The sequence below is a fragment of the Cyprinodon variegatus genome, unplaced genomic scaffold (assembly GCF_000732505.1).
Source record: "Cyprinodon variegatus isolate N-32 unplaced genomic scaffold, C_variegatus-1.0 Scaffold333, whole genome shotgun sequence".
Taxonomy (NCBI): domain Eukaryota; kingdom Metazoa; phylum Chordata; class Actinopteri; order Cyprinodontiformes; family Cyprinodontidae; genus Cyprinodon; species Cyprinodon variegatus.
In genome coordinates, this window is record NW_015150786.1 from 137,449 (window position 1) to 152,604 (window position 15,156).

The 15,156-nt window shown below is 36.3% G+C and overlaps 1 protein-coding gene across 2 annotated transcripts in view; it reads right to left on the reverse strand.

The window, feature by feature from the left end:
- Positions 1-2,737: 2,737 nt before the first annotated feature.
- The window catches only part of fam175b (family with sequence similarity 175 member B), a 13,752-nt gene continuing 1,333 nt past the window's right edge, over positions 2,738-15,156 (reverse strand). The window contains exons 2-9 of one of the 2 annotated variants that reach the window (XM_015385213.1): positions 13,293-13,383; positions 12,457-12,493; positions 12,074-12,140; positions 11,708-11,898; positions 9,182-9,301; positions 7,284-7,368; positions 7,086-7,203; positions 2,738-6,835 (exon numbers count right to left, since the gene is read on the reverse strand). In XM_015385213.1, the coding sequence (XP_015240699.1) occupies positions 6,258-6,835; positions 7,086-7,203; positions 7,284-7,368; positions 9,182-9,301; positions 11,708-11,898; positions 12,074-12,140; positions 12,457-12,493; positions 13,293-13,383 (1,287 nt within the window). In that variant the 3' untranslated portion in view covers positions 2,738-6,257. Of the gene's footprint in view, positions 6,836-7,085; positions 7,204-7,283; positions 7,369-9,181; positions 9,305-11,707; positions 11,899-12,073; positions 12,141-12,456; positions 12,494-13,292; positions 13,384-15,156 lie in introns of both variants that reach the window. The other variant, XM_015385212.1, reaches the window with a different exon arrangement.

Here is a 15,156-nt window from a genome sequence, read left to right on the forward strand (position 1 = left end):
GCGGCGGAACAGGGGGGAGGAGGGAAGCAGACGAAGCAGGGTTGAAAAATACACTAGAGGGGAAAGCAAAGAGGGCTCGAGCCGTGTTAGAGCTGGAGGCTGGATCAGGATTTTACCACCTGAATCCGCCAGCTTCGCTGATTGGTTGCTTTTTTTCTATATCCATTGGAAACGACCAATCAGATTCTACGTCTTCCGTTCCTGCTGTTAAAAGGCTCGGAGGATGCATAACATAGCCGAATGTAGAAATAAAAACAAAGAAGTACTGACTTTAAATTATTGCCTCTTTGTAAGTAAGTGTTTCATAGAATATAAATATTTTTTGAGCATCGTAATGCGTTGGATTTATAGCAAAACAGCCACGTGGTATCTCATCAAAAGGGATGATGTCATCGTGAAAATGCTGCAGCGAGCAGTCTGCAGCAATGGATAACACAACAAGTGCAACAGTTCTCAGCTTGAGGTTACTGTCACCATGTACGAATAGATTTCTCATTTACAGCCCATCAGCAGAGGCGTAGCCAGAACATTCTTATAAGGGTGGCCAGGCAATAACCAATAGATAGGCACCAAAACCTCACGGTCAATCTACACTGTTCCAACAGGAAGATTAATGAGCAAAACATCCATATTCTCTAAATTAATACAAACAATACTTTCCCACAGCCTTTGCTTTCTAATAGATGAATATATTAAATTATCCGTGCTTTCTAGATAAAAGGTATAGTGGGTAGAATTCTTTCAGGTTTGAGTTTTGGGTGAACATCTTTTCCATTTTCATTACTTACCTACTTTCATCAGTAATCATTCTGCATAAATTTGATATTTACAAGTACTAATATCTACATGAATTCATTATTTAATACCTTTTTATTGAAATAGTTATCTATGATTTCACTGAAGACTCCTAGATGACTCCTAGAGACTCTTCATTTTTAATGTTAGTAAATTGATGTGCATAATTAACCATAGTGTTTTTGTTGTCAAGTAATTGTTAATATATGAAAAATTTTAATGTTTTGAATATTCCACTTGAGAGTATTACTGCTACAACCATCTGTATTAGAGGGAAATAAATGCTAGGGGTGGCCACAGGGGTGGCCAATGATTGGCTAAGGGTGGCCATGGACACCCTTGGCCCCCCATGTAGCTCCACCCCTGCCTATCAGATCCTAAGCAGTCATGTACGTTACGTCATTTACTTAATTAAAAAGCAGCGAAAACACCCTTTCTATTCTCTTCTCTGATCCAGATAGTATGGAAGTTCAAAAAAGCCATAAAAAAAATCAAGTTGACAAACTGATTAAACAAGCAGTTTGCTTATTTTAAGCTGGAAATAAATAGCCTATACCTGGAAATGTTTGGTGGTCTTAAGTAGGCTACTTCATATATATATATATATATATATATATATATATATATATATATATATATATATATATATATATATATATATATATATAGAGTAGATTAGGCAAAATACCAAAACCTATTCAATATAATCTTTTAATCAATTGTCTTTTATTTTAAAAAGTCTATATTTCTTTCAATAAGAATATAGGGAGATCCAAAAGTGCCTTAATTTAATGAAAATTCACGATGATTAATTTACTGCACAGCTTAGTATAAGATATCATGTATATATTCAGAAGAGGTCATCAATAAGGATAACTTACCGTTTAAACGCAGAATGCTTTGATGATAATGCCACTACATATCTTTATATCCTTTCACTAGTGCCTATTTATTTCATGGTCATGTGTTGGGATAACACAATTGATAATTTATATTAGAAATTAAAATGTATAAATAACCATTATTTCATTATGTAGGGCCTAAATATTTTTGTGATACTATCGCAAATCATGAAATTATTTAATCAGTCAGCTTTACTGGTTGAAGTCAGAGGGCCAAGTTAAAACTGCCTCAATCAAACTAATTATGAAATGCGCTAACTTTAAGGGATTTTTTAATCCAATATTGTAAGTAAGGCTGTATTTTATCTGATATCTTCTTTGTACTCAAAGCTTATTTGGCTTAAATGTTATTTTCCATCTGCTGAGTCCGTCAGTACACGATAAACTGTATTCTGTTATTTAGCCTATTAAAACACTATAATTATTGATTCTGCAAATTTTATTCCTTACTAAATAAAATAGACATTGAAGAGTGTTCATTCCACCTAATTCTTTATTATATATGTTTATTTTAACTTAGTTTTTGAAATCCCGGAATTTGCAAATCACTTAGTATTTGTGGACTTTCACATAATTTTGTAAAATATTAAATCAGTTATGATCATTGGTAGCAAGTAGATCAGTTACTCAGTACCTGAGCTTCTGGTTAATTATTGTTCTCTGTTGGAGTATCATAATTTGATGAAGTATTTTCTCTCATTTCACACGATAAAATAATTAAAATATGCACAATCCATTCTGATATCTCATCTGATCAATACCTAAAGCTGCTATATTGGCATCGTATCGGAAATGAAAGTTTTCCATCGTGACTCCCCTCGTTATAAGTTTAGGATTTTCAAAGAGTTGATCACACTATAAACAAATTTAAGATCTGCATCACGTTAAGCTCTTTGAGGCCAATTGCTCATAAATCGTCTACAAAGCTTAACATTTTAAAAAGTATATCAGATCAGCAACAATAACACCTTTATTAAACTGATATTTCAAATTTGGATTGCTTTCATGTGTTATATTTAGATATAAAGTTTTATAACTTATTTTAATATCTATTAATTTTTGCAGTCTCCAGGACAAGATGAAAATATACCTCCAATTGTATTACCAAAACAGTTTTACAAGTAAAACAAGTACAGTTTGTAAACCAGTAGCCTGCTTATTAAGAAAACAAAGGAACGTCACATCAAATATGAATGTCTTATTTATTTTCCCTCAATTTAACCACCTTGTTCTCTGTGCCTAACCAAACAAGTCCCTGGTCAACTTTCATCATGTACACAAAGCCAGAGGAAAAAAAAAAAAAAAAAAACAAGAACTAAAACCTAAGGTGTGTGCACTGGACTTTGTGCTTTATGGAGGTGATTACGTTACGGCAGACTCCACAGAGGAAGCAAAATGTCACCCCATACAGTGAAAGTACGAGAGTATACATTTGGATTATGCTGCAACTTGAAAATATATTGATCTAAACAGAGTAGATTCTCAAATAAGTTAAATCTCCTGCGCCTAAGCCCAGCGTGTTTTCACTGCGCCCAAAGCCCACAAACCTTGATCAATGGATGTGAAGAACAAAGATTACAAGAGAACCATCTGTGAGAAATGGTACTCTATACATCACTCATCTAGGACAAGCTTATTCAGGACAGTAAGTGCTTTTTATGTGTTCCCCACTGCTATCTAATATACATTCATTTGTTTCAGTACTCATTTTACTTTTCACAATTACTAGGTTATTATGAAACATTTTGAGTGCCAGTTCCTTGTCAGTGATCCATTGGCATTACAAATCCAGGCAAACAAAAGCAAAAAAAAACTGACAGTATCTAAATAAAGCAAAGCTTGTTCACAAGACAAAGCCTCTCCCCACCACAAAATATATCTTGTGCAGTGCAAACATAAGTCCATGCTGAATGTCACCAGTTCATGCAAAGGTGTCCCACAACCGTTCACCACCACTCCTGTTGATGTCCTCTGCAAAAGCACGTCTCAGTTCTTCACCCATCACATTTTCTTTGCTTCATTGGACTTGGCTGCTTTTCCAGTTTTAAGCCATCAAGCTTTTTTTTTTTGCTAACTATAACATACAGAAGCTCTACAAAGCAGCATGGGAAATGAACTCAGAAAGCAGCTTGATGTAGACCATAGGCATGGGCCAGTTACCGCTATCAAGGTACGGTATACATGTTAAAAAAAGAAAGTTATGGTCTCACATAAATAATTTCAATGTTACAGTTCCTACAGTATGAAGTCGTTTTAACACAATGCTCGATAACTGGGTTTCTCACTAGCCCCATAAATACAAGAATAAGATTGGTCTGCCAATCAGCTGGCTGCAACAAGGCAACTACATGTCGCTCAATTTCAACACAGAAAGCTTCAGCACGCATTTCTAGATGGAATAAATGTTTTTTTTTTATAACTGCTTTTTAATTGATCAAATATCTTTATTCATGTTTATCAAATTTCATACAACCTTAAGGTTATACTTTGGTTTTAAAATGGAAAACCATGGTTCTGATTGTTTTTGTCATTTTAATAAGAGGTCAGAGAATAAACTGGGGTTGTTGGGAGATTTGTTCTGCTGGGTAGGGGCATAAAAGAGCCCAGGGTGACCTCTCCAGCAATCTCTTGCTGAGCACTGCTGGTTAGCCTCCTGAAACAAGGTTATTGATTTTTACTTTTTTTTTCCTGTGCCGACAACAAAGGCAGATGTCGCTATTTGCAAACATTTCTAATTGAAAAAAGATGCACACAAGACAAATGAACCAGCCGTTGTTTTGACACAAAAGGAGCAGAAACCAAAGCTTAGGTAGGAATATTTCTAAGCAGCCAACTTCAGATTCCACCCATATAGAAAGTTGGACTAATAAAATTGCTTTTAAGTGAAAAATTACTTTTGTGAATTACATTTATTGAAAAACTGTGACTATATTAAGAAAGTCAAGTCATAATTTGACTAAAAAAACCTTATACCCATCAACCAAGTCAACAAGTGAGGATTATCCTAGTATTCACAGGAATCTGCTGCCTTTTGGTTTAACAATGATTAAGAACATGCAATACATGCGTTATAAACCTTTGCAGAATTACCCGTACTGTGATATTTGTAGTTAAGGTTATTATACTGGCCCATGCCTATTAGGTAGAAAACATTTACTCAGGAAGGAAAACAGTTGCTGTACCTTTAAGTAAAGAGACTGAAAGCTGATAATGGAAAAGACATAAGATCTTATCTACTTCCGAAATCTTGGCTCTGAGCGCAGACGCATAAACTGCCCTGAGTGGAAGGCACTGTATACTAAAGCAGGGTCATGATGGGTTCTGAAAATCACATTATCTAGGTCCACACACAAAACACCGGCCCGAGCAGGTGAGAATACATTAGCGCTGCTGTTAACTATGCAAAGACAAGAAGGCAAGACATTGTCCTCTATTTCCACAGTTAAAATTAACACACAGGGCCTTCCATTACAGCTTTAATAGAGACATGTCTGTGAAAGTGTGTTGGAAGTGGTTATATGAGCCCGGTCAGTAGTATTGAGACAACCAGCAAGGTGAAAATGAAAGTAGCAGCCAGGTTTTATATGAAGAGAAACAGACAAATGCAATTTTACTAGTAGCTCTGTGTTGCAGCAGCAAAGGGAACTTTAAGCATCTTGTTAGTAAAGCTACAGTACACCGTGTTTGCCCTGTAAACCCTAAACAATGTAAAATAAAAACAAAAAAGGGTGAGTCCAAGTTTGGCTCCAGGTGCTTAAACAGGACAACATGTCAGCATTCGTAAAGCAAAATGAAAAAAGGAATCTGAAGTTTTAAGTGCAGCAAAGCGCATAAAAATAATGCTAGTGACAGAATGGTAATATTCTTAATCAAATAAGAGAAACTGTTACTGCAACAAAATATATAACATATATAGAGCACCCATTTGGAAGTGGCAGAGTAAATTTGACATGAAATCTATTCACCGTCTAAACAGGCAACTTTTTCATTTAACAATTAGACACGGTGGAGCAGAGTCCTGCAAGTCAGTTATTGTTTGCCTAAAAGTTTAAAAATGTTTAAAGGCCGCAGAAACGTCCCTTTGCTTTCTTAAAGGGATAGCTTAAAAGAAGGAAGGTGGGAACGACAAAAGAAAATTGATTGTGCAAGAAGTAATGCAAGAAACGGTGCTTCAAATCAGTAATGCAAATGCGACAAGACACAGAAAAACAAACATTAAGAGAGTGTAGGGGTGCTTTATCAAAAGCAAGTTTGCCAACCAGCTGGCATAAACTGCTTTGTTTAATCCATCTCATTTAGAACTCATCAGGTCCACATTTAGGTACCTTAAATGGCCTCAAGAATATAAAAACGGACAGGTTCTACCCACAGCCTTGCAAGGTTTTCCCTAAAAGAAAAAAAAGAAGACAAATTGCACATTGGGAAACCACCTGTGCATGCCTTTCACTTTCAACACTGGCACTTCTTTTGTCTACATTTGCTTATCTTTGATTGCTTCAGATGGCCACCTTTGCAGGTGTGTCACTTATTTGTGTCCTTTCCACATCCTGTGGCATATTTCTATGTGAGCTGTGAGCCTCGGGCGTCCCCATCCGGGCTGAGGGCTGCTGGTCGGCCTTGAGCTAAAACGCTGGCTGAGACCATATGAGATCCTTCACTCACTAAGTTCTCATATTCACTACTGTCCTCATCTGCATCGTCTTCATCATCCTCATCGTCGTCCTCGTCCTCCTCATCGTCTTCCTGCCCAGCAGCCTGTCTGTCTAAAGAATCAGAGCTTGATCCATCACCGTTTCCTAGGTATGGGGTGCTGGGAGTGCTGACTGCACCCAAACTGGAGCCGAGGCCCATGCTTTGCCTGAGGCCCAGTCCCAGGTCCGTCTGCACAGGAACCGGTGTTGGGTGTCCTGGCGAACCCACAGCTTGGGGCCTTGGCAACAGAGCAGCACTGGTTGGTGGGGAAGAGGAGGAGAGCAGATTGTCATCTTGGGATAAGAGGTCAGCATACGACGGGGGGTTTGGTGAGGTGCTGGGTCGCTCTGGGGCAGAGGGTGAATCAAAAGTTATCCTGGAGAGAAGTGAAGCCTCGCAGGGTTCTGCGTTCTCCTCAGGTGGGGGGCGGGAGTCCTCACGGAGCCCTTTCCAAATAAACAGAAAGAAAAAGTTAGCTAACTTTTCAAATTGTGAGGGAAAATGCAGGAAAGAAAAAGTTCACCAATGAATTTACACAACTCAAAGAAAAACAAATGGAAAAGAATGGACATTTTTAGCCACCTCTTCTTTGGAGGGGGTATGAAAACTTCTCTAAGGCAATGTATATCTGATATATTGGCACCTATATGAATGTTATGCTCTGCACTTGACTTTTGGACCAAAGGAGATACATACTTCTTTCCTCTTCTGCAGTCATACGCTTCCTGAGAGCAATCTGCTGTTTGAGTTTGTTCACCTCGTCTTGAAGTTTTTCTCGAACACGTTCACTTTGCTCTACCTCCCCACACACAGCCTGCGGACAAGAACAGAAGGTGAAAACCAATATACCATCATGTAGTACGCAGAAATCCAACACATTTACAAGAAAAATACCTGGACTTTATCTTGTAGTGCACTGTAGACTTGGAATATTGTTCGGATGTCCTTCATTACACCATCTTTGTCAAAGAACTCGGCTCTGATTAAACATGGGGGGAAAAACAACAACATTTTTATGTTTCATTGAAAAATTATTACAAAGTACAAACCTAAGCCATCTAGGAGATTACATCGCCTGTCAATATTGGGAAATATTTGCATTGCAAGTTGAGCGATGATATCTGGACAAGAAGGCCCAACTAAATCCAGTCTGATCGAAGCTCATCTACAGCAGAAACAGTGGATCTAAATTTAGGCAAAAGACACAAGCCAACGCATGTGCTGGCTGTCACATACCAGCCTTCCCATGGGCTCAGCCATCAGCACTACACCAAATACAGAGACAAAGAAAGACAGACAAGGACTTTATGAAAAAAAAGAACAAAAATAAAAGTGATGACTAGATATTAATCAATCATCAATATTATAACAATAAAAATAATCTAGAAAGATGCAATTCAGTCCTTCTGACCATTCCAATTGTTACATAACTTTGCATTGCTGCAGCTGAACTCAGGAACAATGACTAACTCTGGGATGCAACTGTTACCAGGCGCAGACTAACTTCATATTGTTTTACTGTGCTGATGTTAGTGCCTGCTGGACATAAAGAGCATTTACCTGCATTGCATGTGAGTTTTTTTATTGAAGACCTCAGCTTCGAGCAGCTAAACATATACTCTGTTATATTCTCTGGTATTATACAGTTAAACCAAAAAAAAAAAAATCGTTAATAGGCTTAAAAGGATAACAGTGCAAGATGTTTATTTATCCAACCAGTTTTTTTTTCTATGTGTAAAAGGCCATGACATCTGAAAAAACATAAACTATATTCAAAAACACATCTTTTTGGTTTTGTTTACATCTTGACGCAGTTTTGCTGATTAAACTTTATTTATTTATTTATTCATATATATATATATATATATCTGGCTGAGTCCATCTGAAAGGTGGATGTTAACTACAGAAACTGGAGAAGAGTTTGAATGAAGGAAACATTAAACCTTTAAAAAAAATAACTCACAACCAGAGTCTTCCAGGGGCTTTATTGTTTTAACCATAAATGAATATAAAAAGGGCACAAATCCTACAAGCATAGGGGCAAATTCCTGCGATTATATGGCCTGAACTCCAAAATGTTTCTCTTTCTCCTTTGACATTTAAAAAAAATGCAAAACAAAAGACATAGCATGGGACTCTTTTTGGCAACTTCTTGCACATGAAAGAGCTACAAGGCATGAGGACACTTCTTAAACCTAACATTTTAAGTAGAGCATCAGTGTGTGCATCTCATTATTGTGCCAACTGCTGACAGTCATATTCATCCCAATATTTTTTCCCTACTAATAAAATAAACTTTGCCGTATCAGATACTCTGATGACAAAGAGACGGATTATGTGTATAACTTTAATTAAAAACTTCTCTCTGAACCATTTTTCTTTCATGAAATAGACAGTTTACCACGTCTTTGGCTCTTTGAATGTATTGCTAATATATTAAGAATAAATAATATTATGCTTTGTTAGTTTAGTTTTGATTTATTAAGAGCAACAGAGCTATAATAAAAACAAACAAAAAGTTTCCATTCTTTTTAATTTGCCAGTTTTTTTCTTTACATTAAAAAATGTGTTTAGTAAAGGACTTGAAGTGGAAGTACTTGCTCGTCTAGGAACAAATAAAATAAAATTGGGTTGTAGAGAACCAATTGGAAAAACTAATAAAAATGAACCTTATGAATCCCATCATGAACAAACGACAGCTGCTGCAGTTCAATAAATATTAGGACCGACTTAACTGTTAGCAGAGGCATTGAAGAAGCACTAAAAAAAAAAAAAAATCAAAGAAGACTTACCCGTGTTCTTTGATGACCTTGGCATAGTTGCTTGAGGTGTTAGGTACTGAGGAGAGTTTGTATTCCTGCTGGCTTGTGTTGCCAAGATTTGGGATGGAGAGAGTAATCCGCTGGTTGTACCTACTGGGTGAAATAACCAGTTAGTACCAAATCACAACATCATTACTAACTAATTTCCAGAAACTGAAATAACAGCTATGTTACAGTAGGTCATATATTTATTGTTCAGGTTTTATGTTTAAAGTGTGTCGATTTTTAAGCTCAGAATCTCCAGTTTATTGGCTTAAACCAAGTTAGAAACCTTGTTGATTCAGCCACTAAACTTGAGCCTCTTTCTGCTCACAATTGCATGAACGTAAAGGTCCTCAAAGGGAGCAGTCAACTGCTACCTATGCAGAATATTTCCCCTCTTGGGTTTAGAAATCAGGACAAAGGTAAGATAGTGTAGGTTAAGGTATGTATTTGTAATGGTCAGGGGCAAAGTCCTCTTAAGGACAGCACAACACAACTGTTTATTTTCCTATTTGGCCATCTGAGTAGAAGACGCTTTCATATTTTATCAGCAAAGAGAGATCAGGTAATTGTGAATTGAGGACATTTCTGGTTCCTCACAAGCTATTTTGCAAATGGTTAGGTTTAGGGCTAAGATGTGAATCCAGTTTAGAGTTATGTTTAGGTTCAGTTATAGTGAGGGATAGGGCATAGAAAGGGGTGTAAATGACTGAAAAATCAATGGAAATCGATACATGGTCCTCACTACAAACAGAAAGATGAGAATGTATGTGTTTTGAACCACTGCAAACAAATCTATTTGCAGGTATAAAGTAACTCTGAATCTTGGATTGCTCTGGCTATTTGAATGTGCTTCTTTTCTCTACATATCCAGTTTATATAGTTAATACCAGTAGATTATAATCCCGGAATATTGACAGATTCACATCAATGATTGTTTCTGGCATTGTTACCAACTTAGTTAGAGGTTGAACTTAGCAAAAGAGGTGACATGGTTTCTAAGGCTGCTTCATGTGGATTCTAAAGGGCTGATTATACTCCTGCAGCAGTGTGTCGCAATGAGCTTGACGCAGATATTTTTGATTTATGCACAATATTGAAGCGTGGTCTGCGCTATACGCTGTGGGTCTAGATGGTCCGAGGCGGTGAAGAAGTGGGGGCGAGTTTGTCCGACAACGGAGGGACATGATGGCGAAAAATAGCGGGGATCCAGGTGGAAAAAGGGTCCCAGCGTTCTCGCGTATCTCGCTCTTCTAGCTGGTCCAACTTGACGAGTAGTTTTTCAAAATTTCAGACAGAAATTCCCAGAAACCTGGGAAAAAAAAAGCTTCCTTCATTCCAGAATTCCAGTTCTTTGTTTACTCCTATAACATTTTAAAAGTTTGGTGATTAAAGACAGAGGGACTGTTAACCATCCAGAATATCTGAATATTAAAGAGTCATTTATGCTGTAAAATCTAAAAAGGTTCTAGAGGCATTTGGAAAACAATCAGGCACTTAGCATTACAGACCATCTACCTTTTCTGTCAATTTGCAGGGGATGTTTATGGGCATAATGCCGGTGTAGTTAGAAGTTTACGTCTCAACTGGATAATTTATTAAGGGTTTATACAGGAATGAGTAACTCTAATTTAATGCTTTTTAATGCTCTTAGAAATAAGATATACACACACATATGCAGCTGTGTTCCGATTTCCTAATTTTCCAGACACTTTTGTTGAAATTTTCATTTTCTCATTCACTAGCTTTTTCTCCGCCTCGAGCTTCTGTTCTTAACAAATTGCTTTACGATCAACCGGAAGCAGTTCTACACAAATATATCAGATGAAATTGTTGTTATAGTTTTCTATTTTTTTTATGCCACAATAATCACATTTAATGAATTTTAATGCCAGTTAAGGCCTTAATTTACAAAAATAATAATTTAATGACTTTTAATTATTTTTAATGATCTGCAGAAACCCTGTTATTGCTTTAAAGTAGCACTCAAGTCTTATTGTACAGATTCAGGCACATGCTCGCCAGTATAAGACTAGTTCCACTGTCAGAGACTAAAAGAAATACTAGTGTGAATCCCATGGAAACTACTGGATTATAATTCATAGAGACTCTTAAGTCTACTACAAAAAAAAGAGACCATCAGGACACTGCTTATTGTGCAGCTGCTAATTTTGTAAAAACAAGAACCTTTTCTTTCCCTAAACACTTCCCCCCATTAAATAAATGTAAAGAAAAGTTATTAGTTTTCCTTGAATGAGATTTTGCAAACTGCATTGCAAGGTGAGTTTATCTGATGTCTTGTTTTAATACATCTTTTCCACAAAAGTCAATATTTGTCTGTGTCACCATGCACTCCAGAAGGAGAGGAGAAGATGTAAAAAGTTTAAACTGGAGCTTCATCCTTCAAAAAAGGAAATCTCAATAAAGACATAAATATTTCAGCAGACACGTACTGTTGCTAAAGAATAGGATGACCGGACAACATGTTGAAAAGATAATGTGATTCGTTGGCACCTTCGGTTGGGTCTGAAGAGCACATACTCCAGTGCATGTGTGGAGCTGTTGGCTGTGGAGATGAAGCTGAAAAGGAGGAAGACGAGGTCGGGCACACCAAGCAGCTGAGTCAGCTGTTTGTGGATGATCTGCTCTCGGAAGGACATCTGCTGCTGCGTGTTCCTCCGGAACCGATACCAACCAATCACATTCTGCACACAAGTTTGAAAATCAATTAGATTTCATTAATGGACTTAAAATACTGTCCTGCATTATTTCACAAAACTATTATGTAGTTATTTTTAAAGCAAATGGGAAAACAATGAAATTAGCCTTTTTTTTTTTATAACAACATAATTTTAAAGTCTAAACAATGAAAGAACTCACTTTCCGCCTATCTTTAAGAATGTTGTTTAGAGTTTCCTCGCTGACTTTACCCGCGTAGTCATAAAAGCTGATAAAAGAGAAAAAAAAAATAAAATAGATCACATTCATGCATCAGGTTCATCATGTTTTTTTCTACCACAGGCCTGCAGTAACATCCAGTCTAGTCAGAGGGAGCCACCTACTGTTAGATTAAATGACTATTAGCAGTGAGTGGAGAACAGCTTTATTAAATATACACCCACTGACATTTCAGACATTGTTTTGCTTGGAAAAATAAAGCGTTTATTTAAATAATTTTAGCCGAATTACTGCAGAAGATTATCAGGAAGTCTGCAAGTAGCAGATCATCATTGGAGGTTTAATTTAAAAAGGTTGTTGCTTACCTAAACAACTGCCCACAGGGGTCATGGTTATGGATTTCTGGAAGGGGAAGAACAATTTGTTTCAGTAACAAACAATCATGAATATATTCTTTCATCTTAATGCATTGTCCTACTGCAGGACTGAGTGTGGAGAACAGGTAAGAAACAGAATAGATAGTAGATAATTTCACATTTATCATGGAAGTTGTGTCATCAGCCCGTATTAAATGCTTTCCAGAAGCACCAATACATTTGACATATCAGTAGATTTCTGTCTAAACAAGAATTGTTTATTACATTTTCTTAATCTAGTTCCCACACACCAAGTTTGGCACATAAGAAAGCTTACATGAAAGCTTTAAATGGTCTGAATTATTTTTGCAAAAAAGGGCACTTTCTGCTTTGCTTGCCTGAAATTTGGTTAAAGTCTCAGGTACCATCAATTAATGAATTATTGAGTCAGTAAATGGCTAAGAGTCCTGAGCAAGCTCCAAAAATGTAGAAAATATATGTAGAAAACTGGGAAATAGACCTCTGATCCTAGATTGGCCCGTGCATTTGACTTAACATATTTGACAAAATGTAGATAATAAACTACTAGTGACATTGTCTTTGTAAGGAGCAGCTTTTACTAGGAATACAGAAGTTTAGAACTTTGACACAGAAGGTGGCAAATCGAAATTAGTTACCATTAATTAAGTAATTCAATGTGACACTATTGGTCTAGCAAAATTTCTTTAGAAAAAAATCCATACTGATAAACTTTGACCCAGTAACTGTGTTTTAAGGAATGTTGACTCGCATAAATGAGTTCATATATGTATTAATAAGCAATGTTTTAATTGACCAGTGCTTACCTACAACCTGCACCAGCTCCGAACTGCTAATTTGTGTGTCACTGATGCTGACCGTCTCTTCCTGCCTTACATCCCCTAATAGGAAGCCTTCCTGTAGAAGAAAACACATTTTAAGAAATTGTATTGGAGGCACAAATATTGAGTTTGCAAAACAGTGAGATCAACAAGTTTTTCAATAAAAAATAAAATAAAACCATGTTTATTGTTGCCCTTGAATTAAATTTTTTTTCAGATGTATTAAAATTTCCCACCTATCCCCGTATCTATCGTTGAAGCAGAGAGGAAAAAATGGCTTGTATTTATCAAAAGCTGCTGATCTGGACGGGCTTGGTTTAAATCGGGTCAAAGCCTCATGTCAAACCGCTTATAGCCATATGGTTTGACCTAAATACTAAGAAGACCAAAACTGAGTGCATCAAACCTGCAAAAAGGATGACGGTCCACACTGAGTCAGAATTTACAAAATGACTCAAAAGAACAAAACAAGTTGCTTAATTTAACCTCAAACAGTGTACAAATGTGATGACATCTTAACACAACAATCTATGAGAATAATTTTAATATGCAAAACTAAACAAAGTTGCAGCACAAATTAAATAATAAAAAAAAAACAAATTCAGGTTAACACTAAAGAAGTCATTAAGTAATGTTCCTTCTCATTTAAAGCAATCATTAATCACTTTACAGTCAAATTCACACCGAGTCCTGTGAAAGCATACTAACCCCTTTATTTAACCACATTTTTATGCAGCACTTGAATTTGTTACTTCACACACATTAATATACACCCTATATATACACACATACAGTTGTGCTTGAAATTCTACATACCCTTCCATTAAAGAACATTGTACATTCAATGTTTTTTTTAGAGAAAATTGGTGAACAAACAGCATCACAAGGATCAAGGAGCAGACCAAGCAGGTCAGATGAGATGAGGATAAAACTAAAAAGTTGAGATCACAAGCGCAGTTTGTGACAAGCTGTCTTAGGAAGCTGAATATATAAGAATGGAAATAAAACATATTTATACGTATTGTTGTTACTGTATAGACAAATAAGGTTGAACTTGTGCAAATAATGATATTAATCTGGCCGATCTGTTTAACGTTCATGTGACCACCTGAGGAAAGAATTTTTGTTCTGTTGTAGCTTGTTAAGAATAATGCACCATAGAACAAGACTGAAAGGTAAAAGATTAAACTAAAAGGTAGCAAACTCCAGTCCTGAAGAGCCGGAAGGATGAATGATGCAAGATGATGGAAAACTAAAGGCTAGAACACACCTGATACAATTTGGCATCTGACATGATGGAAAACTGGGTTATACCCCACTGTCAAGCATGAGGGTGACACAATCATGCTTTTGGGATGAGCTTTTTTTTCAGTGGGATCAAGGATGATGGTGAATGAGGAGCAAAAGATAGAAAATGATATACAAGAAAACCTTTTAAAAACCTGAAAGTAAAAAATAAAATAAAAACACTTGAGGCTGATGCAAATGCTTTACTTCCAGCATTAACAACAGTTTTCCACCCAAAGCCCTAAATCCAACTAAAACATTTGGTACTACTTGAAATCATTGTTCACCAAAGCTCTCCATCTCATTTAGTTTAAGTTATTTTTCAAAAAAGAATGGGAGGTAAAACAAAAAAATTGTTTCTACATATATACAAGTATTACCTACATATCCCAGAGACCTGCTGCTGTAGAAAAAGGTTGTTTTAAAATAACAGACTGAGGTGGATGAGTAGAAATGCAGGGCACACCTTTTTTTTCTTATATATATATATTTATATATATATATATAAAAAACAATATATATATACATAATATACTTTGTTTAAATGTTTAAAAGTCCAAGT